At 34.9% G+C, this 26,075-nt stretch overlaps 2 protein-coding genes across 2 annotated transcripts in view; one reads left to right on the forward strand and one right to left on the reverse strand.

The window, feature by feature from the left end:
* The window catches only part of LRRIQ1 (leucine rich repeats and IQ motif containing 1), a 125,547-nt gene extending 115,343 nt beyond the window's left edge, over positions 1-10,204 (reverse strand). The window contains exons 1-8 of the mRNA XM_067289916.1: positions 10,082-10,204; positions 9,310-9,472; positions 7,929-8,040; positions 5,900-5,994; positions 4,564-4,678; positions 3,582-3,811; positions 1,774-1,848; positions 371-1,588 (exon numbers count right to left, since the gene is read on the reverse strand). Of these exons, the coding sequence (XP_067146017.1) occupies positions 371-1,588; positions 1,774-1,848; positions 3,582-3,811; positions 4,564-4,678; positions 5,900-5,994; positions 7,929-8,040; positions 9,310-9,450 (1,986 nt within the window). The 5' untranslated portion in view covers positions 9,451-9,472; positions 10,082-10,204. The remainder of the gene's footprint in view (positions 1-370; positions 1,589-1,773; positions 1,849-3,581; positions 3,812-4,563; positions 4,679-5,899; positions 5,995-7,928; positions 8,041-9,309; positions 9,473-10,081) is intronic.
* A 4,123-nt stretch (positions 10,205-14,327) lies between these two features.
* Positions 14,328-23,222, forward strand: TSPAN19 (tetraspanin 19). Its single transcript, XM_067297191.1, has 8 exons — positions 14,328-14,399; positions 14,488-14,553; positions 15,084-15,099; positions 15,572-15,693; positions 17,045-17,119; positions 18,971-19,081; positions 21,564-21,707; positions 23,037-23,222. The coding sequence occupies exons 1-8, from the start codon at positions 14,334-14,336 to the stop codon at positions 23,220-23,222; spliced, it is 786 nt and encodes a 261-aa protein (XP_067153292.1). The 5' UTR covers positions 14,328-14,333.
* Positions 23,223-26,075: the final 2,853 nt, after the last annotated feature.

Here is a 26,075-nt window from a genome sequence, read left to right on the forward strand (position 1 = left end):
GGCAAAACACCATCTATAATGATCAGCAATGTCTTGCTTCTGTATGCAGCCCCACATACAAAGGCAAAACCTTGCTAACTTAGCAGAAAATAGGAGCTAGAAACTCCTGCCTTTTACAGAGTCATTGATATTGTCAATCATCTGAAGACTGCTACCATGCCAGTCTGCTCCACAATGCTCACAAGAATTCAGAGGGTCTGTATCCTACATCTGTACAGAGGATCTCAGAGAGAGTTGTTGCTGTAACCTTCCCAAATATAATTCCTTCCTCTTCCATTTTTCACAATGGCATTCTGCTGATATTCAGAAAGTATAGAATTCTACAGAATTCTATACTTCCTACTTTACTCTACATCTTGTGTATAGTTACCTGCTGCAGAGTGCTCCAAGGGCCACTATGAATGATCTTTTCTATACTTAATGAAGGCACCTTGTTAACTGAACTTTTCCTTGGCTGTTTTTTTTTAGTTACTTTCTTTCTTTGATTTTCTCCATATATTTTAGACCAAGGCTTACATGTCCTCATCCAATTTAATCTCTTCTTTTCAGTATCATCAGGAAGAATTTCTAGTCTATTGGAATACTTAGCTACATCCTGAATTCTGTCCCAGTTTTCACCAACTTTCTCATTAGAATCTTCCCTTAGAAACACAGTTGTCTTCACTGTTTCAGACTGAGAAAACTGATCTTTGATTTCTCTATTATTGGCATTTGGCTGGGCATTCAGTGGACTACTGTTTGTATTATTTACCTTATTTTCTACCACATCACTAGCTCTAAAATCAACAGATTTGTTCTTTGAAGCACATGTAATTATAGCTTTATTAAGATCTCCAGTTTCTGAGTAACTTTTTTCTGCACACATTACTGAATTTCTATCTATATTCTCGTTATTTATTTGAGAAGAGTGTTCCTTCTTCTCAGAATTTAATATATTTGGTATTGGCAGTGTGGACTTTCTTTTTATTGGAATCATCCAATTACTTGTTTCATCCATTTTTTCAGTTTGATTTTCTTCTTGTTCCACTAGTTGTTTACTCGGTTCCTTTTTCTGTTCTCTTATTGCTTTTATATTTTCTCCCAATTTTTCCTCTGTTATGTTTTCTTCATCCTTTTCTCCATCTTCATTCATCATAGCTCCTGCTGCTTTTTCTCTTAATTTTCTCTGTTCTTCTCTTTTTGTCTGCAACTGTTTTTCTCTTTCAAGTCTCAGGCTTACTTTCTTTTTCTCATACTCCTCATGCCTCCTCACCTGTTCCAAATATTTCTGTCTTTCTAGTTCTTCTTGTCTCTTTTTCTCTTCTTCTTTTTGCTTCCTTTCTTCCATACGCCTCTTCATTTTTTCCTCCTTTTCTTTCATTTCCCTCTCTATTTCTTCTTGTATTTCCTTTTTCCTTTTAATTTTATCTTTCCATTCTTTTAAGATGGGAGCATATTTTTTATGGACTAAAAATGATCTAAATCTAGCTTGGATTTTCACAGCTGCTGCATTCCTTTGTTCTGCCAAGCGTTGTCTTTGTTTTGCTTTCTGCTCTTCAAAGGCCTTTTCCTCCTCTTCCACTTGCAACTGTAGTTTCATGATCAATTCCTAAATCAAAACAACAATTGGGATAGAGTTCAGCCATTCTGAAAGCAAGACAGGTGTTGATATATATTTATTCTTAAGAAGCAGAATTTGGTGTATTAACTGTTACAGAATAACATTTATTCTTAAATATATAACATTCATATATTCTCACGTTCTTTTGACAAAAATTCCTTGTACAGCCTTACCTCATGTTGCATCATTTTGTCTCTCCAAGCTTTCTTTTCTTTCTGTAACTCATCTTCCATCATACTTTGTTGTTTCTGCACAACAAATTAACTTAAATGAATATTGTACAAAACCCTGAATGTCACAAAACACCCTCTCTCTGAAGTCCCCATCTTCTTGACTTTTCAGTGATCCACTGTTGTGAATGCCTGAATCAAAATGAGAAACTCAGCTGTGGGGAACAAAATAAATGACTGGACATCCAGATCAAAAATACAGATTTGGTCATATACTGAAAAAGGTATACCTTCAGAGACCTCAGCATATGGTCCAAACAACTCCCACCTTCTCCTAACTCTACACTATCACTGAAAATGAAGACTATGCTTATGAAGACAACATTCAAAATATACGGGGATTATGGCAACATAACAGAGTAATCTCTTAAACCTGAAAGAAAAGTTCTGAGAGTAGCATGAACTGACCTCCTTTAATTGCAGTGGTATAGTAATGCTGATGGTCTTCAGTCTTTCAGACAGGATTTTTGCTGAGTAAAGCTAAAGGAAAAATTTTCACCAAAACTGTTTCCAAATTGAAAATGGAAGTTCAAGCCTATTTTCTCACTATTTGCAAATACATAGCAATTTTTTTCCTACACATGCTCAATCAGAAAGAAAACCCCAATGATCTGAAATTACATGTGGCTGAAAATTAGGAGATAGTAACTATCTAAAAAATGGAGGATAATCCAGAACCATCTAACTCCTGGTGGAACCAAGATAAAATCAATATCAAACAAATTAAATATATAGTGACATGAAGGAACCAATATATACAAACCAGCACTTCTAATTTGGAGCATAAAGTCTTCCAGGTGTCTAAACATTGCTTTTCCTGCATATTCAGAAGCATGCTGTTCAGAAATAGGAGACTAGAAGTCTAGGTCCTTCTCTAATGGAGGAAGGTGCCTCCATCTCTCACTTCCAGAAAGAGTGCACCAGGCCCAGTACTACCAAATTGTCTGAATGGGGACATGCTCCACTTTGTCCAGAGAAAGAAAGCCATTCTACAACCAAAAACGATTTATGACATCAAGGAGAAGAGGAAGCCCTATTTTGTGGTCTGTTGAAAAGGAAGGCCTGGATTCTAATCTGTTCCAAGAGGTGCATTTGAAGGATTGGTATCAGAACACAACTGTAAGACAATTTTTTCACTTTCCTCTTTGATCTCAAGGAATCTTGCATTCTTTTATTCCATAATAACCCAAAGTATGACAGAAGGAGAAAGAGTGTTCCATTCTATTCTGTTCTATGATCAGGTGATAAGAGCACATTCCCATGAACCACAGGTTCAAACCTCATCAGGTTGAGGAGGACCAAGGATCCTGTTTTCTCACTTCTTGGTCAAGCACCATAATCATTAGGTTACTGTACAACAAGAGGCTGATGACACTTGTTCCACAATAAAGATCAGTATTTAGTAAGGCATAGTGACCATTTTACTTTTGTGAGTATCTTAGGACACTAACTCTTATCTCAGGGACTCTGGCAGGAGTCATATCATAAACATGTAACAATATAATAAGGGAAAAGCCTAAGGAGCAATTTAACATTTAGCATAGTACATCAATTCACTGTTGATCAAAGCAAAAAAGAACAAAACCCAAAACAACACAAGTCATATTTAAGTATGACTTACACTTCATTTTGGTGTCATGAGTGATGAAGTTTAGGATGGCCATAGAGTCTGGGAAGTGCTCTTTTGCATATTAGATCTTGAATTCAAATAGTCTAAAAGGGAACATTTTGGTTTCAGTATCATTAATTACCTTATGAAGAAGCTCTAACTTTATTCTTTCAGCCTCAAATTCCTCCAGACGCTGCAGCCTTCTTGTTTGTTCCTCTTCATTCTGTTTTTCCTGTGCTTCCCTCTCAGCCTTCCACTTTTTCCTTTTCTCATCTTCAAGTTCTTTTTGTCTTTTCTCCCATTGCTCAAATTCTTGCCTACATTTTTCTTCTACTTCATGGTAGGTAAAGCTTATGTTCATGTCAACATCAGCTAAGAAATTGTAATCAACCAAGTAAACATTTTACTTAAATTCACAGTAAGCATCAGAAGCCATCTTAAAGTATGGACAAGAAATGCAACCAAAAGGATTCTGTGCTGGTACGGTCAGCAATATAGATCCTCCAAGAAGACAGGACTGTAACAAGACTTTCATACCAGAGACAGCCCTGCCTTTTTTAATCATAAAGTACACTTACTATTGCAACCTGTGTTTCCTGCCACAGTCATGATTGTTCTACCAATGCATATTTCAGGATTGCACTTTGGCTTCAGGAGAAAGGTCTTCCATAGCTATCAACAGGGGTTTTATAACTGATCTACACCAACCCAAAACACGTAAAGACCATAGTAAAAGGGAACAATCCCACCCAATATGACTATAAAAAAAATAAAGGTAGTTGTAGCAAAGCACATTCTTGATGCCTCCAGTTTGGTTTCCATTTGTATTTATAATTACTTAAATCATTTTTGGAAAATGTTTTTTGGAACAAATTTATATCGAGACCTTGAAGACAAATAAGAGGATAATTTCCTAATCCTGAATTTAGATAAAAGCATAAGCATCTGCTCACCTATGTCCAGCTCAAGAAGAATCTGGATCTATTGGATACTATCACTCTGTAATTCTTTACAAAGAGTATTAAGCTACTAATGAAAAGAGAAAAGAAAGAAATACATATAGAAAGATTTGTTAACATGATGCTAAAGAGCAACACAACCGAAGAAATAATGAATTCGCTTACCTGCAACAAAATGTTCATCAGTGACCACTTTAATAGCATCATCACTTGTGGACTGAGTACTACAATTAGAAGTTGTAGCAATCTGCAAGTCTTCATTTTCTATTTCAGACAATACCTAATATAGTTTAATATTGTCATTAAGAAACATGAAGTGTTGGAAAAATCAAAATTTAAAAGCAGAACGTTATAAAAACTCTCCAGGACAAGGATAATCTTTTCATCATATGACAAGCATAATAATGACCCTGAGTGCTGACTTTTACCCCTAGACATTGTATAATGCAAACATGTGTCAGTCAAAATATTATTTTCTAGAATTAGAAATAATGGATTATTTTCAAAAAAAAAGGGGGGGAAGGAAAGTTTGGGCGGATTAGGTTTTTTGTGATTTTGGGGGGGCTGTCTTTAAGTATTTGGCAGTATTTTGACCTGAAAAATGAATATTTTGTGTTTGGAGCTTGTTTTGCTTTGGCTTAAAGTAAACACTTCATATATACATTAATACTGTTAAGAACATATAAAAAGAAATAGTTAGAGAGTTTTTAGGAAATTGAAAATAACACTATGAGCACCAAGGTTTGCTATATTCCTTTCATAGTTTTTATTGGCAAGAATTAATCTATTTCTTCTGCTCATTCACCATCTGTTTATCACATACTCCAGATATACTATTTGTTCCACAGCTAAGGTCACAGAAAATAATTGTGCTGTCCTAAACAATGGTCTCTTGAGAATAAAAATTTGTGTTTGCAAAAGTGCTAACTAGTAAAAACAAGATGACAAATTAAAAATAATTAAATTAAGCACAGGTGTGTGTTTCTCTAAGAACTTCAGGAAGGTATTCACTCAAAACCTCTCAAAATATAAAAGCAAGGTCCACAAATCTTGATTCTTTGAAAGTTACAGACATTATTAAATTAATATTTTCTATAAAATAATGGAATATTTTAGGAGCCTGATTAACAGGCTAATCATCATAACAAAAGGAGTAAGATTAAAGAAGTTTAAAAGGATTATAATATTATTGAGATAATATTCTACCAATAAATAACAATAATGGATTGTTTAATATTGTTTAATTTTGTTGATTTTTGTGTTCAACTTTCCAACTAATGATATGGACATTTATTCCAAATTTTAAAACTTGCAGACACAGTGTATTACAATTGATGTCGCAATTCTGAAGAAAGGTGTATGCAAACTCATCTTAATACTCTGTGAATAGTCTGAAAGGGACAAAACACATCTACAGGGCTCTTCAGGATGCCGAGTAAGCATTATCTAGATTACTTTAAAGAATTTGGTTCACTATATGTATTGTTTAAATACAGAATACCCTTTTTTTAAATTCTTCTGGATCTTCATTATATTCCAAAGCCAACTCTGCCAAGTAATCTGAAGCATGGCTAGAAACTACTTCATAAACATTACCTGAAGAAGAAAGAAAATATACAGTTTAGGACACAGACAGAAAATATCTTTTCAGTACTAGAATTCTGCTCTACACTGCTTAGTTACTATCTCTCTTCAGACTACAGAGAAATAAAGTATTTTTTTCTTAAAAAAAAAACCTTAAAAAAAGGAAAAATCTCTATTCTCTATGTACTCTATATATGGGAGTCATTCTTCTAAATTAAAAATAGCAAATATATGTATAACTTGAACACACAGTGATACCATAAGAATCCAGTGATATCAAATTGTATCTATGAAAGAATTTTCTGCCTAAACATCTGAATTTGTAAAATTTCTTACACCAAACTATTGTATGTCAAAAACTTGACAGTTTTATTATAAAAATAATAAACGAAAATAAGTGTTACAAAAAAGATTTAAAAAACCCTTTCCTAAAAATATCAAAATGTATATAAAATACTGAACTTTTGTTCACAAAGACCCTTATACTGCATGAGTGTGATGATAAGAGTTACTAAAACAGAGTAGATAATGCCAGATATCTCTAACATTTAAACTCTGGGCTTGGCTTCAGTCACACAGCTGGTACAGCTAGATTGCTCCCAGTAACAAGGCAAGTTCATTTAACATTAGCTTGGATATCTCTACAGGTAAACATACTCTTCTAAACATACCCTATAGGGCCCTACTGTATGAACTCTTAACTTCAGCTCCCATTTGAGTCTGGTCTAGGTCAACCATTCCCATTTCCTGTAACTTATCTCAATCTATGGTTTAGCATCATATGAATTTTTAGAAAAATTCAATTCATGCTCAAAAGCTAATCCTAGCAGACTGTATTCCATGATTTTATTGCTAGAGATTATAAGCATGTTTTCTTTTCCATATGTGTGTGTGTGCACATTACTTTCAAGGACATGATCACCTGACTAGTCTGGTATTTAGCACTCCTCATGACTAACAAAACTGTGTTTTAAGAATTGGGCTTGCTAGTCTTCAAAAGAGAAAGAGTACTATGCATTAGCTCTTAATATACAGTAGTAATAAAAACACCTATGTCTATGTTTACCTGCAGTTAAACTGCATTACAGTAGGGAGTAACTTATACTTACAGAAGCAGCTTACATGCTTCAATACAGTACACATGAACTTCCGTGTCAAAAAAATACAAATAATACCTATTCAAAGATTTAGTGTTATGGTCCATATAGTCATACCTCACTGCTTTCAGTATTGGATCTATGTAGAGAAGAGGACGCTTAGATATAGGTACGCATGCTAAAACTGTACTCTTTGACTTAAGAACAGGTATTTTCTGAATAATTTTTTTAGAGCTAGGATGGCAGCTTATTGTGACTAGTACAATTAGAAAAACTTCATTTCACCAGTTGTGAGTAGGCTGAATGAGTGAAATGCCTTACACTTAACCCTACTGAAACTATGCTGTTAATACAGAAAGGTGCAATCACTTACATTTGAGCAATGATGCAAAAAAGAATGCAGGCTTTAAGAATGCTATAATGGTAATTCAAGATAACAAGAGGCTGTAGTAATGATTGTCTTATTTATGGATTCCTCCAAAGCAAAAATGGATTTTTGAAACAATAAAAGCCAATGCCTTTAAATCAGTTATAAATTATTACCCACACATTTAAAATCATTATATTAGCAAATCCTTCATAAATGAATTATTTTACAGAATAAAAAGTGTTGCATAAAATGTTTATAAAAGATCATCTCTCTCCAGAAGATATGTAGTTACATTTAATTAGAGCAAGCTGAAAAAAAACAAAGATCAAAGATGTTACAATACCGGGAAATGAGTTTAAACGGATGCAATAGCTTTCCTGGCTTGCTGTACTCAAAAGTTTACATTGTTTTTTCTGACAGTTGCTAGTTCTAGTGGTAATATGAGGTGCATATATATTTTAAGTGTGATCCCTGCTTACTTGTAGTTTCTTCATCTTCTAAGTCTTGCAGTATAAGCTTTTCAGCATCTTGATTTGTGTTCTTTATAAAGTTTAAATAGGACAAAACTGATTCTGGCAAGTCATCTGAAATCTAGAAAACACATCATTTGACATAAATTCTACATTTTAATCTTACAGCCACAACCAGAGGTAAATACTTAACACGCAAGAATAAAGACCCATTTGAGTTTCACCTACACAGTACTTAAGAATGTAAATTTTAGTAGCTATTGCTACTAAGATTTTTTCCAATTCCTACACACTTCTCATTTTGTTTTTACTATTGTCTCATCACCCACTGAACAATTAATAATTCTAATTATTAGTTACATTCTAATTAAATTCTAAGTAGAATATATTCTAATATCTGCTATCTTCTGCTGTCTTCAGAAACATGTTTCATTTAATATTTTTCCTTCGTAATTTGCTTGGACCAAGAAATTAAGAAAAGGGTTAAGATAAAATTTAACCAAGAAAGATATAGACATACGGTGCACAGAGTCTTTGTCATAAAGATGCTACAGCTGTTCCAGAAAACAAAGTATTTTTAAATTATTACAAGTGTTTAAAATATTGATGTAAATCAGATACTTCAACTTACTCTACTACACAAATACTCTCTATTCAAAAGATCGTCTTTTTCTGACTTCAGGGATTTGGGAAAATGGACTTTCTCTAGGATCTGTAAATTGCTGTAAACGTTACTGGCATTCAGCATCTAAGTACATAAATAATTACCAGTGATGTCCTGGCCTACCGTGATTTTATGTTAAATATATGGTTCATGGTCACATACAAGCAATATCAACTGTTCAGATACCCTACAGAGCAGTCCATAGGCTACAAGTCTGAAAGATCACAATAACAGAAAAAGACCCAAATAACTGAGTGGACTTCAGAGAAAAATCTTTCCTCAAAATAAGAAATCGAGGGGAAAAAAAAAAGAGAGAGAACTTTAAGCACCAATTCATATAAAATAAATCAATATCAGGATGTCTTCAAACATATTATAAAACAGTCTTTTGCAATATTTAAACCAAGGATGCATTGGCTTTTTTATCCAAATTTTAATCTAGCTCATTAACTTAAAAAATCTTCCAGTTTCAAAGAATTCTAAAATAAACCATGGTCTACCAGAGTCTGATTTTCTCACTTGAGCAGAATGCTGATGCTCGTCCATTTTATTGTGTTGTCACCACTGGAGGTTATGTTTTCATGAAGTAACACTAATTAGACTATTTCTCAGAATGAATCCTCTTCTTAGATATATCAGGATAAAGTTCATTCATCAGATAGGTTTTCCAATGCCTATACTGCTTTCAAGAGCAGGTAAAGGAAGTTTAGCCCACTGAATACTTACTGTCTCACTGTCACTCAAAGCTTCTTCTGGTACATCTGTGTCAGGATCATCTGCTTCAAAGGAAGAAACACTGATTCTGCTCAATTCAATTTCTATTTCTTTTTCAATTCTTTCAACATCTTCTGACATTCTGTTTTCCATAGTTTCTTATTTGCTTTCAGTGCTACATAAAAAAACATTAACTTTCAGCACTGCATACACCAAAAAAAAGGGCATTCATTTAGTGTAAGTTTATTCAGACGTAAGTTTATTCAACAGCAGACAGAAGTTTGTTCTGAAAACAAGTTTGTTCTGAACAACACTTCACTCTGTAACAGAAATGTACAAGAAAAATATAAGAAAAAGATTAGTTTGTGGTAAGAAAATCCCTACAGTATTGTTTACTCTTCTGAATTTTACAAGTGTAACCAAACTGTAATATTAAAAACTTCTGCCTGCTCTTTATTCCTTGTGGATGGTACCAGTGCTAAACCCTATGCCTCACACATAATTTTTCTGAGCATAATAGCTGCTGAGAACTGAATATATATATATATATATATGTATGTATATTTATATGTGTGTGTGTATATGTGTATTTATCTTTCAACAATAAATTCATAATAATAGTTACATAATAAAGACTCAGAAACCAGAAAGCTCTTGATGAACCCTCATTTAAAACACACAAAGCAAAACTATGTCACTGCTTTAAGGCAAAGCTCCAGTTTCTGGAAAATTTCGGGCTAGAAAAGCTTCACTAACGCAAGAAGGAGGTGAGAACAGGCCTAACCTGCAGGCGGGCGGGGAAGGGGTCCCTCGCCGCTGTCCCCCCTTTCTTCTCGCCCCACCACCAGCCTCAGCTGAGGCCCGGGGGAGGCAGCCCAGACCCGCTCCTCTAGAGACACCGAGCAGCTCCCCGTCCCTCCCCGGCTCCCGCCGAAGACGAAGGGAAACGGCTCCTCGCTCGCGGAACTACAACTCCCAGAATGCACCGCGGGACACCGCCCCCCCTTCGCCGCTCCCCAAGCTGGCGGGCTCGCAGGCCGCCGCCCCTCAGCATGCTGGGAGCTGTAGTCCGCCCCCCTCTGCGTACCAGTGCCCCTCAGGGTTCCGCGACCTGCTCTCAGGAGCTACTTCCCGTTCAGCCAAGCCGCTACCAGAGCCGCCGCCTTCCGAGCCGCCTCCGGAGACCACCCGCCCCTCTCCGTCTTGAAACCCCGCAGCCTCTAACCGCCCCGCGTTAGACACTTCGCGGAGACAGCGAGCGCTATCCCGCGGCCGTGCTACACCGGGCGGGTAACCACGGCAACGGGAAACAAGCGGCGCGGAAGGCGGGCGGCAGGAGCCAAACTAGTGAGCAGCTGGCGGTTTGGGCTCCGCTGGGAACAGGTTTAGCGTGTGTTTTTGTTTTTTTTAAGGGCCTCAAGGAAACTCAGGTTTGAAAATACGTTAATGCTGTGATTCTTCTGCAGTCGTCAACGTTCAGGAGGGAATTTTGCAGCAGAAGGGATGTCAAAGTAACCACATCAATATTTTGAAATGTGAAGTAAAATCATAGGGCCTGCCAGCCTGCAGCGTTAGAAATATTTAGAGTTTTTGTGACTAGTTACATGTGTGACCGCCTGGTTTCCTTTCTGCTCCTTTGGAGTAAGGTTAATTAATGTGAGACTGCTGTTCCTACATGTCCTCAACAGCACTTATCCCAGTAATAATTTGGCTTCTCTGGAGTCAGCAATTAACAGGCAAAATAGAATAAAAGGAGACCAAAGACAAAAAGTATAATAGAGGTAGATTAAAATACCTTGCTTATGCCTCCTTTTTACAAAGAAATTCCAGAGGCATAAAGCTGAAAACCAGTCGGATATCTCTTCTGTTTTGACACATTGGGATCCCATTGTCGGCTGGAAATATGGGTTATTTGTTGTTAACCTGGGAAATTTGGACTACCAAATGCAAGGGAATTGGAAAACTCTGTTTTAGAACTAATTAATCAGAAAAGGCTTTTAGAGTCCATAGCAGACCAGCAACTCAACAACATACTCTACTGCAAACACTGCAGAAAAAAAGGTTTAATGTGATTCCTGCATGTAAGATGAGGGGAAGAGTGAGTAGCTATGTGATTTGGTCTTTTTATTTTGGAAATGTCAGTACTGGATACAGTTTACAGTTCAGTGTTTTAATATGTTCTCATAGTAAAAAAAGGTGATCGAAAAAAACCACATGCAAATTATTTGAGAGCTCGAGAAACTGTTTGGCCAGAGAATTAAATAGTCCATTTTAACTTAGTCTAGCAAAAATAAATTGGGACAGGGAGAATACATCTTAAAAAACAGATTAGGAATGCAAAGCTGTAAAGACACATGTAACAGAAAAATAAAAGCTAGAAGTTAGATGGACACATTTTAAATAGAAGATGGGCACTTTTGTGAACATTGGGGGCATCAGCTACTCAAACTGTCAGGGATTGTAGGATTTTTTTTCCATCTCACAGTGTCTTTAAAATAAACTGAGTACCTTTCTGAAAGATTTATATCAGTCAAACTCAAGATACTGGATTCAAAGACAACTAGTTAACATTTTTTCACCTGTATTATGTATCAGTAAGTCATTAAAATCTTAAAACTGTGAAAGCTTGTCCACCTGAAATCCACCCTGTGATGTCTAATAATTTATAGAATCATGCAACTAGTAAACTTCTAAGTGTGATCATTTTAAGAAAAAAAAACATTTCAAACACAGATGAATGTACACTTGATATTTGTTTTCTAATGTGAGTTGCACTATCATTGTGGTGACTGAAAACCACAGATACTGTATAATGCATTTATCAGACAACTTACTGAGCCAAGAAAAAAGATGTTTCTGTAGACATGTAACCAGGAAGTAAGACATGACCAACAGAAGAAAACTTTTGTGTAGTAAATATGCGGTTAAGATGTACTTAAGGAAGAAACATACCATTATAGGATTGTGCTCGTTAAGATAAGATGGAAATATTCAGAGCAGGTAAGGATTTTCTTATGCAGTACTAATTTAATGTTATATGTACATGTTTTTATGAAGATCATATTTATATTTTTCAGAGAAATAATTTAAGAGAAACTGAATTATTATTAAAATGCCTCAAAATAAATCATTGCAACTGCATAATTACTGCACCAAGAACATAACTATTTCATATGCAAGTTTTCAAGTGAAGTACTTAACCATTTGGGGTTCTTCTTGGGATGAGCCATCAAGTCAATTTTTTAATATATTCTGGATTTGAAGTTTCTGAAGAGTTTTAATTAATTTTAAAAGTATTGGATCTTCCCCAGGGAAAGTGCAAAACCCATCATCTAATATGGTTCAAAATTTACATGGTGCATCATAGACCGAAATCCATTATGGAGCTGTTTTGAGACGCTTATAATTTTCTTCAGTCTGTGATTCAGCAGATAAAGTTTTATAATCCAGAGAATGAGAATCTTGAAAAAGAAAGCAAAAGCTTGTGTTTGCTGAATCTTTTCTACTAATCAAAAAATTTGGCGTGTGTCTAATAATATACTTCTTATGTAAAGTAAGTTGTTAACCTGAGATATATTTTAACTGTAGAAGATTCATCTTTGTCCCTTTCTTCTTTTTTACGAATAACAGAAGACATAACTTCTTGCAATCAATCTGTGGTAATTCTGACAAAAGACAAGAACTTTATACAATTCCACACAATTTTCTGTCAAACATTACATGCTGAAATGTCTTTATATTAGAAAATATTTTCTGAGGAGCATGCATATACTGGTTATGTGCACATGTGCATGCACATTTGTGTGTGTGTGTGATAAGTGATAAGTTGATAAGCATAGGGCAATTGCAGTAGGCTGTAGTTGCAGAAATCATTTTCTAACACAGCTCTTTGACTTCTCTCAGTTTGTATCACAAAGCAAGGCAGACGAATGCTGGAGTATATTTACAGAAGACGTAAGACTAGGTGAAAGGCAACATGAGGTGGGGGGCAAATGTATGAGTTTCACTCTCAGATCAAGAATCTCCATAGGTCTATAATATACTATGGAATCCAATAATAAAAATAATTTTTAAAAAGTTCTGTATCAGAGAGTTTAAAGTGCCAGGAAATCTGTCCTGCTGAAATATGCTAAAATATGCTCAAATCATAAAATGCCTGCATGAATTCACAAAGGTTCTGTCTATGTTTGCAAGTGTTGCAGCACACTAGTATAATCAATAGTGTTGCATTTGGAAATGAGATTCTAATGTACACTTTCTTTGTATTTCAGAGGTTTTTACTTTGGACTAGCTGTAGACTTCTTCCATTGACTGAACACCCATTTGCTGTTGATCACAGATGAAGCACATCTTTTGGTTTAATTGCATTTGAAAGGAATTCAGGTTTTACACATCCTGTTACATTCAACAAAAGCAGTTAAAAAAAAAGGTAAGTAGGGATGACTGGGAGGTTCACTTCTAAAGTGTACTCCTGAGCTTTGGAAACTACAGTTGATATACCTTTAGACTGTTCTCATTGCTTTGCTAGAACTGTATGCTAGATCTCATTGAAATCATTTGCCTGTATCTGCTACTTTCAACAAAATTTAAATCAAGCCATGTGACAAGCCATGATACATCTTTACTATGTATCTCTCTCCTCTCCATTTCAGCTGATATCATTAGAAATTAGTAAACTAAGTGTAGTTAAGAATTTTGGGACAAGTGTACATCAGGCTGTATAATGCTTGCCATCTCTTGAATATAGATCTTCTTACAACCTCCCCCTAAATGTCTTTACTAGTTAAGAAAAAAAGCTAAAAATAATACATGTGCACAATGCAACATTAGAGACGATCAGAACTTGACACCATGTTGATGCTTCTGGTGATGCCACCATTTTTTGCTCAGTCTGTCAGGTGACTGTTTAAATATATAAAAATTTACCTCTTATCTGAAGTAAATAAATCCTGTGGTAATTGCTTAGTTATCTGTTTCATATTGACTGAATATATGATTCTATTTTCAGTTGTGATTCAAAAGCGAAAAACAGAAGAATGAATATAAGAGATAAAATATTAGTACAGAAATACTTTTTAAACATCTTCAATGGAATTTTCTTGGTAAAAATCCTGATTTTTTTGTTTAGCAACTTCTTATGAATTATTTTTGAATTGTTTGAATTGAAACAATAATCCTTGTTATTTCCAGGCTCTGGGTCTTGTGCTTTTGCAATTTGGCCTGTGGCTTTTATGTGACAGAAACAATTTATTCAGTGTGTTATGTGAGTATAAGCAGAATTTTTATTTTGTTTTGAATAACTGCAGCATACACCAACAAAACCAAAACAGCTATAGAATTTTGTTTCACAAGGTGGCAGTATTGGATTGAAATGCATAGGTTATTTTTTTTATGGTGTATATTTTCCATCATTATACAGTATGATTATCAAAATAGGGAAAAATATAGCACATATCATTATATCTATAATTTATATATTTATGATTCACTTGGTGTATGGCTTACAGATGAACCACTGAAAAGTAAAACAGTTCTATTGTTTTCTTTATATAATTTATCAGAATACGTTTGCCCTACAGCATGATTATAGATCATTAAAGCAGATATTTGGGTGGAATGAACAACAGACAGAGCTTCTGCCTCTTCATTTAGATACACCCTTTTCCCTGGGTGTCTATGAAATTGTTTCACAGAGAAATAAGTTTCGGGTCATTATAACAACAGCCATACTCTTAAAGAATTGTCTGCAGTTGTGCCAAGGAGCGCCAGTTCTCCCAGCCAGTAAGGTAATTCTGGGACAAGGTGTTTGCGATGGAAGTGGTAAAAACCCCAGGTACTTTCCATGCAACAATGGTTAAAGTGGAAGGGGGAAACTGGCCAGTCACAAGGAGGGAGGATAGTGTTGAATCCGAGTCTGGATTTAATGAAAATTATATCTGTGTCCATGAAGGAGCTGTACATGTGCTACTAATTTTTGGTGAACAAAGAAAATCTGTAAAATTTTAATTGTTCTCTGACTTCATTATGAGTCATCCATGTTGTTCAATTAAATATGTTTTTGCTCACATCTGAATTTATGAAAACATATCTTTTTCTTTCTGTGACTGTAGATAGCTTAAGTAATAATAATGTCCTGTTGCCAATCTACTATTTCCATCTATTCAATAATGGCATTACAAAGATTTAATTATTTTTATGGTATAATTTTTGTAAGTGGAAGTCTCAAATAAAACAAAATGACAGTATGAATGCATTATATTACAGTTTTTTTCAGGTGACAATCGGCTAGTAGCATTTATTTCTTGTATGTTACTTGGAACTGGATCTATTATAACTTTTACATCAGCCATAGGATTCCTTGGAAGTGTTAAGGAAATCAAATGTCTACTAGTTACAGTAAGTGTAAATCAGATTCCAGCTTTCTAATGAAATGACAGGGAGTTTTGTGTCTATGAAGCCTCTGTGATCCTGCCTGATGCTGTGATTTTCACATACAGTGCTTAAGAAATCTGCTGACAGAAAGATATTTTAATAAAATCTTGTTTCCAGTGAAATCTGAAAAAATTGAAGAGCCTTCCATTTCATGGCATGAATGTTTGCAATGACAAAATTATTGCAGTTTGGTGAAACAAATTTTTAACCACTGTGTTTATTAATTTAGGGGTTGTAAAAATTTATTTTTGAACTGAAAGTATGTGGAGTTAGTATATGCTGAAGAAGTAAAGGAAAACCTGCCCCAAAGTATCTCAGTTTGAAAGCACAAGTAGCTACAATATGGCTATAATGTGGAAAGAGAGGGTATGATTAAATAGCAAGATTTAAGCAAAATAGGGACAGCTCTTACCTCTCTACACCTACTTGGGTGCTCCATATTTTTATACGATACTTTCTTTTTAAGGGAAGAACGCTTTGCTTTCTTTAAAATTATACAGTAATTATATATGCAATTATATATTATAATTGCTATATTATATGCTATATCTGTAATTATACTGCATTATATGTTCATATGATCACTTTGATTACATTTTTATTTCCTCATCTTTTATTTATTGCCACCTTTTTTGAATAATCTCTTTTAGACTATAAGAACACTGAAACAGAGAACTATTCTATCAATTCGTTACACTACAAATATCAATAAGTACAGCAGTGAGAGGAGTTTAGGTGTTATTATCAGGACTCCTGTTCCTTCTTCCTTCCTGCTACTACCCTAGTCATTTAATGTTTATCTTATTTTTTATTAGATGATGAAAGAGAAGTAAGTGTCTAATTTCCAGCTTCCGTGGCGTTGTCTGAAAGCTAGTTTCCCTATGGGTGAAAATCTGGTCTCAGTGGAAATGAGCAAAATTGTGAACTTTTTGTTCTGTTTGTAAATCTTCTATCTCCAAGGAGTCTTTGACTATGCATGAGGCTTTTAAGCACCTTGACAATTCAAAGAGGAAATAGTAAAATAAAAGGGGTTTTTTTTGAGTGGGGTATAGCTTTTGTTTTTCACTTTATGACTTTGTCCTTAAATCCTGAAACAGCAAGTTTTCATTTGATGCCTGATTCTTGGTCACAAATACAGTGACAATGATGTATTGAGCTTTCTGAGAGCTTCTAGGAGAAAATATTTCTTACTTTTGCTGCATTGACTCTAAATAATAGTCACGAAGGATAATATTTCTAGAGTTTCTGGAATTTTTTATTATATTGCTTCTTGTTCAATATTATGTTTATACATAATTTGTATACATTTTTTCAGTATATGAGTTTTCAAGTCCTGCTGTTTGGCACCCAATTTGCAATATCAGTGATGACATTTGTGAAGAAAGAAGAAGTATGTAATTTGTTATATGGGTCTGTTGTTAATTTCAAAATACTTTCTTGCAATGTGTTAAAAAAATTCCAATAGTCAGTCCTCATTGTATGCTGTATCACCATTTGTTTGAATGTCTACCAAGTCAGAATATGCTGCTTATGGCATAGCAGAGGACATGGAAAACTTAATTTGAGGAATTCAACATGATTGAATAGTCATAAAGGGGAGTGCAGGGAAATACATTTCCAATTTCTTTTCTGCTGATTTGCCACAAAACACCCTTTTCCTCTTCAGGCACCTGGAATCACCAGTGTTGGGGGCAGCTATTCTTTTCTGAGGGATGACCCAGCAAGTTTCTCTTTCCTGGACATCAGCAGACATAGGGGATACCGTTAGCTGCTGCTAACCTATTTCTGCTTATACCTACTGGATGATAGCTGTAGTCCACAGTGCAAATGATAGTAGGAGTCATTGGTATCATGGCATGCAAAGTATACTAATGAATTAATTTTATCATTTGAGTCTATGTTTTAGATCCAAGAAGAACTCTATTACATGCCTTTGTTTTTAACAACTGGACACAAAATAAATACCAGTGTACTGTACATAGCTATTGCCACAAATAGCTGTACTGCTTTGAATCTTTATGTAGTCACTAATTTTTCTACAAATAGCAGCCCCAATTGCTTGAGCACTCTTCACAGTACTGTATGAGAGGTCATCTGTGCTGAATCCATACCAGTCCTACTTCTTCCCTTTTCCGTATTTCCTAAATTTGTGGTTTGAGTCTGTGATACTGGTCTCATAAGGTTCATAAGGTTCTCCAAACCCTGCTCCTATTCAGGCAGAGTACAACACAAATAGATTAGTTTTACTGCATCTCAGCAAATCTGTATCATCAAAATTTCTTGATTAAATGTTAATTAATGATGATGGAGTCCTTGTTTTATATGGTGATTTAACATATTGAAAGATTTAAACTCTCAGGAATGATGCATTCTGGAATCAACTATTTGTACTAAGAAAATTAGTTGAAAGATTGCAGTTAAATATATTTTATAACAACTGTAATTTCACTTGATTTCAACCTTAATTAAGTGCTGCTGGAGTATAATAAATGATGGTAACGTGTTATCATTCACAGTGCAAGCTTTTGAATTTTGGTTTTAGGATGACTATGGCTACTGGGATGAGTTAGAGAAGCTTCATGTTTTCTGGTTTTGTAATGAAACCTTTTGATAGTGAAATAATCCTCATCTGCATGTATTCCCTGTTATGCTCTCTTCAATAACACTCTGATCAGCTTGTCTGCTTTAGTTACAACTGAAGTTATATATTAAAGATCTATGCAAAGATCCCTGAGCTAGGGCCAGCATGAACCACTGACTCCCCTAGTCCAAAGCAGTACATATCCTGCATATCCTGGACAAACTGTAAGATGTTCACAGAAGTTTGCATCATGTTAGGTGCAGAATCCATTTTGTTGTTTTCATGCTTATTATTATACGGTGTTGTGCTTATTAACAATAACTCTGAGAGGTAGGATTTACTGTTTCAGGACATATCAGGCATATTTAAACTGTGCTGCCTGGCTCTTCTGTCTCCACCTGTGTTAATCACCCTGTGTCTTGTGCTATATATGCACTCTGGGTCACTTCGTTTATCTTCCCCTTTTGCTTTCTATTTTCCCATTAGTCCAATGGCTATGACATGTCTTAGATCACACTTCGCAAATTGATTAGCATGGTGCTGCTTGCAAGTGACCCTTGAAGAAAGCTGAGTGTCAATAAAACATCACGGATTATTTCACTGTCCATCCACACTCTTATCAATATGCATATACTAAAAGTTATAAATATTTATGAACAGGTCCATAATCAATGGAACAGCAGAATTGATGAAGTTATTTCTGAATATGGGAATAAGAGTCTGGCTGAGAAGGAACCCATGTGGAACATTCTGAATGCAGTGCAGCACAATGTAAGGAAAAAAATGAGAAAGTATCACCACAAAAATATTTCATTAACCAGAAAATGTGCATACCAGTGAGAACTTACTAAAGGATTTATTTATTAAAGTAAAGGACTAATTCTTTAGGATGTGCTGCTAATATTTGGTGTGGGTGGGCAGATTGCTTGCTCTTACAGTGCTGTGGATGAGATTAGCTGTTTGAATAACTTCTTGTCAATGTGTGTAGGAACAGATACAGTTCTAGTCGCTGAAGTTAACTGCAGCTGAAAAAAAGGATGAGTTTCCTAATATTTGGGAAAGTGCTAGATACCATAAAATACTAGGTCTGCTTAGGTCTGAAGACTGAACCTGGACCACGGACAAGTAAAGCTGGCATGAAGTCAAAGCATAGCTCCTACTGTGAGAGCATTTACATAGGTATTGTAGTAAGCCTTTCTCAGAAATAATGCTTATAGTCTCAAATGAGCTTGCAGATCAATACTTTAGCATACACATTTAACTGTTCTTCATAATCACTTCTGTGGCATGGCAGCATGTAATTTATTTTTCAGAAATCCTTAATAGGATTTATATGGGATCAATTATTTTGAAAGTTGTTAGCAATTTTTTTGACCAGTGGCCAATACCCACCCTTCAAATTTACTCTGGATCATCAGTTTTTCATTGCAAATGCTACAGCTTTACAGTTTAACACGATTTAATATGTTTCTATAGACCAGTTGTGCTTCCCTTAATATGACTTCTTGTGGAAGGCGAGTTATGTAGTTCTTGATAAATGTTGCAGACAACTTGTGATTCCAGATAACTCACAAAACATTTATGTCTAGACATAAGATTATAAATGCATTTGTAATGTATATTTAAAATTTGTTCTTCGAAAATCAAGTCTTCTTTTATTATGTGTTTGATTTTTCTAGTGATTAATGGTGACCTCATTATGTCAATAGTGCGACTAGAGGATATGCTAGCATACTTGAACTCAGTTTCATTGAACTGCTATGGCAGCAGAGTTCAGCAAAGCTGCCTGTCCTTGTCAGTACCCAGAATTCTGGGTGGGCATGTTTAAATTGTAGCAGATCTCAGAGTGCTGTGGGTATTTTGTTGTTGGTATCTAAGCTAGATAAAATGATATAAAACCTGCCAAGACAAACTGTAATCACACTCTTAAATGAAATTCTGGCATCCCCAAGTCTTGTGTTACATGCTTCCATCTCTCTACACCATCATCAGCATCTGTCATGAGAAAAATAAAAAGCCTAAGATCATGACTGGTATTAGATAAGAACTAGATTTTTCATATATTTTTGGTAAAATATAATGTACTGGTTAAAACTGGTGATTTTTTTTTTAACTGAAGTTATAGGGTTGTTGAAACTGAATATTTTTTGCAGAAAAATGACAGTTTTGGGCTAAATTATCTAATTTTTCAAAATTTAGAAGCAATATATTTTGGATTGGCACTTCAGAATACCAAAATGAGGTGTTTTTGTTTAGCAGTCTCTAAGCCAAAATATGTCAGACTTTTTGTCTCATAAAAAATCAAACATTTCTAAAGTTTCATTCTGAATCGTAATGAAGAACTGCTGAAATTTCCTGCACAATAAGAATTCCATCCTCCAAGCTGTTTGATGGCTTGGTTTGGTATTACTGGTATTGAAATAGATTCTTGGGAAGGACTAGTTTACAATCCATTTGAACTGGGCTAAGTATTTGCTTTGTCCTTAAGGTCTTTGAGCTACATTTTCACAAGAAATCTCTTCCTACTTAAAACGTAGTTTGGAATAGCAAGTCTTTCTAAAGATCTCCTCTTGTTAAGAGCTGAGAACTTTTGCTAATATAACCTTAGAAGTGACAAAGGAATAACTAAATGCTTTTCAAAATCAGGTCTGTATTTAGGTTCCTAAATCAGACCAAATCAAGTTGTCTGTTTTTATTTTTATTTATTAAAATGTGTTTTATAAAAGCCATGTCCAATTACAGAAAAAGACTCATTCATCATAATTTTTTCTGATAATGTGTAGTTTTCTTTCTGCTTTTTAGTGAACTTCACAGTGAGTAGGTCTTGAATTTAACTTACTGCTAACAAAATTTTTAAACCAAAATTATTTGTTAACTTTGTAAATTGCAGTGTTTGTGAAGGCTAAGGTTGATAGTTAAAACATTTTGCTTTAATCTGAGTTTAAAGTGACTTTTTCTATTTATGTGTGTTTTAGAATCATTTCAGGGTCTAAAAGAAAGTTCCTTTTGAAAGTATATTTTAAGTTCATACCCTTCTTAAACCCGTACTATCCAGTGCATATCATTGCAAATTATACATACACAAGGATGAATTCATCCCTTGCAGAAACCTCTCACCATTGAATATAGAAGGGAACTGTCTGGCTAATTTAATCAATTAAATTAAATGGCTAACACTGGGTGGGGTGAAAATTCCTCTGAGTGTCAGTCTTTATAGGTTTTGATGTTACAAGTTACAGGAGTTCTATTCTAGATGGAATGCTGCGGAAGATACAACATCACGCAGTGGGATAAGAATAAAAATAAAGGAAATAGTACTGAAGTTCCATGTTCATGCACAAAATCTAGTCTGAAGAAATGGTTTTGTGACGTCCCAAGGAATTCAACATACCATATGGTAAGGAATAAAAACTTGTCTTAAAGAATGCAACTTTTGTCACTAAATGGACTTTGGAAAAAAAAAAACCATATTTTCCACCAAGACTTCCTTACAGATTCTAAAATCTACATAATGTTCATTGTTTTGTCTTTGGCCACCCTGAAAACTTGGTCTTTACTCCTTAGGTGTCAGTCACATAGAAAGTTCTAAATAAAGGATACTTCAAGATAACAGGAGTTGGAAATATCACAGAATCAGTAACACAGGGACATTTACTAATGGTTTACAAGGTAGTAAGCATCCTGGCATTCAAAAATCAATTCTGTGGAAATACAGTGATGATAAAGGAAAGGAACAGTATATAAGAAGTATACAGTATCTTTTCCAGTTGTAATTACTAGTCATTATTTATAGGATGTGAATGATGTTTTCATGTGTATTATCTTTTTCCAGATCATCTTCACATACTTCACTGGGTAAGAGGAATGAGCAAGGCATTAAAATAAAAGATGTGTTGTCAGAGAACAGTTCATGTCAGGATTTACTAGTCTTAGTATAGGGGGACCAGTTTGCACTGCATTATCAGATATTATCACCTTTTGATATTAGAAAACAAGAGAAAAAGAGATAAACATCATTCTCTTGTAAAAACCCTCCAATACTGGAATAATAGGACTGGCCAATGGGAAAAAATGTAAAGGGTTCTCTTTTGACAAGACAAGACAGTAAGTAATAGAAGGGATGTTGTCTCTGGCATTTTCTTTCTTTGCATATCAGTTTGGAATTGGTTGCTGTTGCTACAAACTCTTGCTATTATTAAAAGATCACTTGAAAGGACAGAAAGCATTTATTTATAATATATTATTATTTATAGGTATTTTAAGATATGTAATGATTTATAAATTCTTAACATAAGCAATATAATAACCATAGACTATAATCTGGAAAAAATGCACATCCATTTCAGGATGCATAATGCATGAGAATCATGGAAAACTTGAAAAATATTCTTTCAAGCATTTATTTGTAAAGTAATCTCTCAGCTATGCTCCTACAAAAACAAATTGCATCTTGATTAAGACACAAGCTCTGGTACGTTTCACTTCAAAAATATCAGATTTACTTAAGAACAATCTGCATAGTTTAGATAATTTTTAAAGTGTTACAGCTAACTCTCTGCAGTATACGTTACTGTTGTGTTTGCTTTCTGGCAAGTAAATATCAGAACACATCACACAAAGTTTTATTCTATATATTTTTAACAGCATGTTCTTGTTATAAATATGCAATCTGAATTCTAAAGTCAAAATGATTTTTCTTGAAATCTGTTCATCTGTACTTGCTTAGGGATGTGAAGAATATTTAGATACATGGTTTGAAAACACTGCTTTGATCTTAACTGCAATTAATGTTGGCCTGCTAATTTTACAGGTAAGAGTAATTTTGAAGAAAAAAACAAACATTGACATTCTGTTGGGGATAAAGGTCAATTCAGTGCTGTTTGGCTTTGGCATGCTCTCTGAAATTTTATAAAGCTTCCATCAATTTTAATTGGAAGTAAGGTCTAGCACTGTTTACCAACAAACTCTCATATATTCAAGCACCATCAGGGATGTTGGTGTCGAAGGTTTATTAAATAAAATGTTTGACTGGACTCATGAAAGCAAACTGCAGTATAAGAGTGTGAAGCAGTTAAAAAGAATGTGAAGTCTCTGGAGCAAAAGACTGGTGTTTGTCCTGTGTTTGTAGAAAATTTAGTCCCTAAATGTGCTAAATCAAACAATATAGAATCATGAAAAAAATCTCACCTACCTATGAGAAATTTTTATTGGGAGAAAAGGAATAAAGCTTTCAAAACAAAAGCTGGTGAATAATGGCAACAGGAACTGATTCTCCACTCTAAAGACACCCCAAAAGCTGAATACTATCAAGCAGGCAGGAGGAACTTTGGATAACTAAAATCGTAGGGTTGAAAATGAGATTATTTCATTTTTACTCAGAGAACTAAGAGTATGACCTGTTTTGCCTTTTCCATATGTATGAAGTTTAGAATTTAAAGATTACTTCAGAATATTAAGGTCAAGAATCTGAATTTCAGTTCATATATATCATTTTAAAATGTAAAGATAACTCAGCTTCACTGTGAAAAACATTGCACATAAAAATCCCAACAATCTGGTGAAGTAGCAGAAGCTACTTTTTCAGTGGAAGTAGGCCTAATAGATTGAATAGCTCAGAGCAGGTTATGACAACCATTTTTCACTTACTTCTTTCCATGCATTCTATACTCAAACATGGAAACTTAAACATGCAATCATAGAACCGTACAACAATGTAGGTTCAAATGGACCTTTAGAAAAAATCATCAATGTGTGAATGTACATTATCTTTCCACAGTAGGCTAAAGTCCAAATTCTGTAACAAAGTACTGTGGTCTGTGCCCAAATATGAGTTCAGGATTAGTAGAAGCTGCTCCTATTGTCCTTGGTGACAGCTTGGCATGCACGAGTGAGAGAAGAATTTGCCTCACTATGTAATAAAATATTGCACAATTTCTACCAAGTCATGTCATTGACATTCACAATAAAATGTATATATTTTCTGCTAAAATCCCCAGCAAGCACAGATAAATAGATAATAGATGTATGTGTGTGTGTATGAAGATTATATATAAAGTAGCTGTCAATACCGCCACAGATGTTGTCAGTGCTTAACAAGAAAAATAATAAAACTAACATTATTAATGTAATATTTAGTAAAAAAGGAATAAGAACAAATACAGAAGAAAATCTATAGGATAAATTAAATAATTATAGAAAACTTTTTGTGCTTTGAGATCAGAAAACAGAAACAAGTTTTCATTTAATCTGTTAATTTGCGCAATGTTGATAGACAGACACTAGAGGACACAGGGAACTAAAGGATTATACAGGGCATAGAAAAATAAACAAAAAATTCACAGAATGCCATAATGGACATACCTTACACATAATCAACACTTTAAAACATATTGAATAAGTCAGGAAGTGAGAGCCATGTGGACCTTGGACACTGCATTTTCATTGAAAAGGATGTTCAGGGAAGCACACTTCGAAGGATTCTGTTGCAAGAAACAATTCACTGCAGCTTTCATTGTGTTAAAACTCAGTAAGGTAGTGAGCAAAGTCAGTTCAGTTAGCATGTACAGGAGCTAATTTAGAAGCTACATCATCAAAATCAGGAGCTGTCCCTAAGGGGATTATTGGTGTGGGAGTGGAGGGGGGAACTGTAACTGCATAAATTGTACTAATCACTGGAGAAAGGAAACAGGTCATGGTTACACAGTCTCTTTTATCTGGCCCCAAAGCACATTATTGCTAAAGAGCTGGTCCGGTTCTATGCCTTGCTTCCATCCCTTGCTGGTTGCTGGCAATGGCACTCATACAGCTTTGTGAGGAATCAGTTCAGAGCCCTCACTGGTATGAAAAGAAATCCTGCCAAAAAAAAAAAAAAGAGTGATCTTTTTAGGGCTTTTTTTTTTTTTTTCCGCAATACTAGTCCACTGTAAAATATATATAAATTTCAGGAGCTGGAATTTCAATTCTGCCCATTCTGGACTGTAACGTCCTAACACTTCTACTAAAAATCAGGCTCCCTCTTGCTTTCTCTGTATCTGTCCCATCATTTTACGCACCTGGACGTGCAACAGTTCAGCTTCAGTTGCATGCTCTCACTCACAACACCTCATGGTCTGAGGACTAGGATGAGGTCATGAGATTTGTGGGTTCAACCTTTTGAGGACAGTGAAACTGAAAACCTGGGTTTCCTACCTCCTTAATGGATGCCCAACTATTAGCACATTATATGAAAATAATGGGCAGGAATCACTATCAGTATTACATCAGATAAAGTTAGTCATAGTGTTGACCATGGAACTTTTCGGAATTCTCCTGGGGACTTAGGGAGAGCTCAGGTGACTCTTTGAATGAATCCTGCAGTGTTCAGTTTAAACTTGAATTTTGTTGGAGGTACAGGCACAAGTTAGATGCCAGGTTCCAACGAAGCAGGCATTTTGAAATTATGCGGTGGCTGAAGTTGAGCTCCCAGAAAATTTTTGGGCAAGGTAGAGAGACATAAATGAACTATGTGCCTACATGGCTAGGGAGTCATAGTAAAATAGTGGTATGAATGCCAACTGGTTATTTAGTTTATATTCTGAAAGAAATAGAAATTATAGTCATTTTGTTTCTACTTATTTCAATGTACTGCTCAGCTCCTGAGGGAATAGAATCTGTGGTTCCCACCGGACATTTGTAATTTGTGTTCAGTACTTATCCAAAGCTAATTTAAATCAATGTCAGTTCTTTTGTGTATGTCTTTTCTAAATTCTGAATGGGAGCCTAATAT

The sequence above is a fragment of the Apteryx mantelli genome, chromosome 1 (assembly GCF_036417845.1).
Source record: "Apteryx mantelli isolate bAptMan1 chromosome 1, bAptMan1.hap1, whole genome shotgun sequence".
Classification (NCBI taxonomy): Eukaryota; Metazoa; Chordata; class Aves; order Apterygiformes; family Apterygidae; genus Apteryx; species Apteryx mantelli.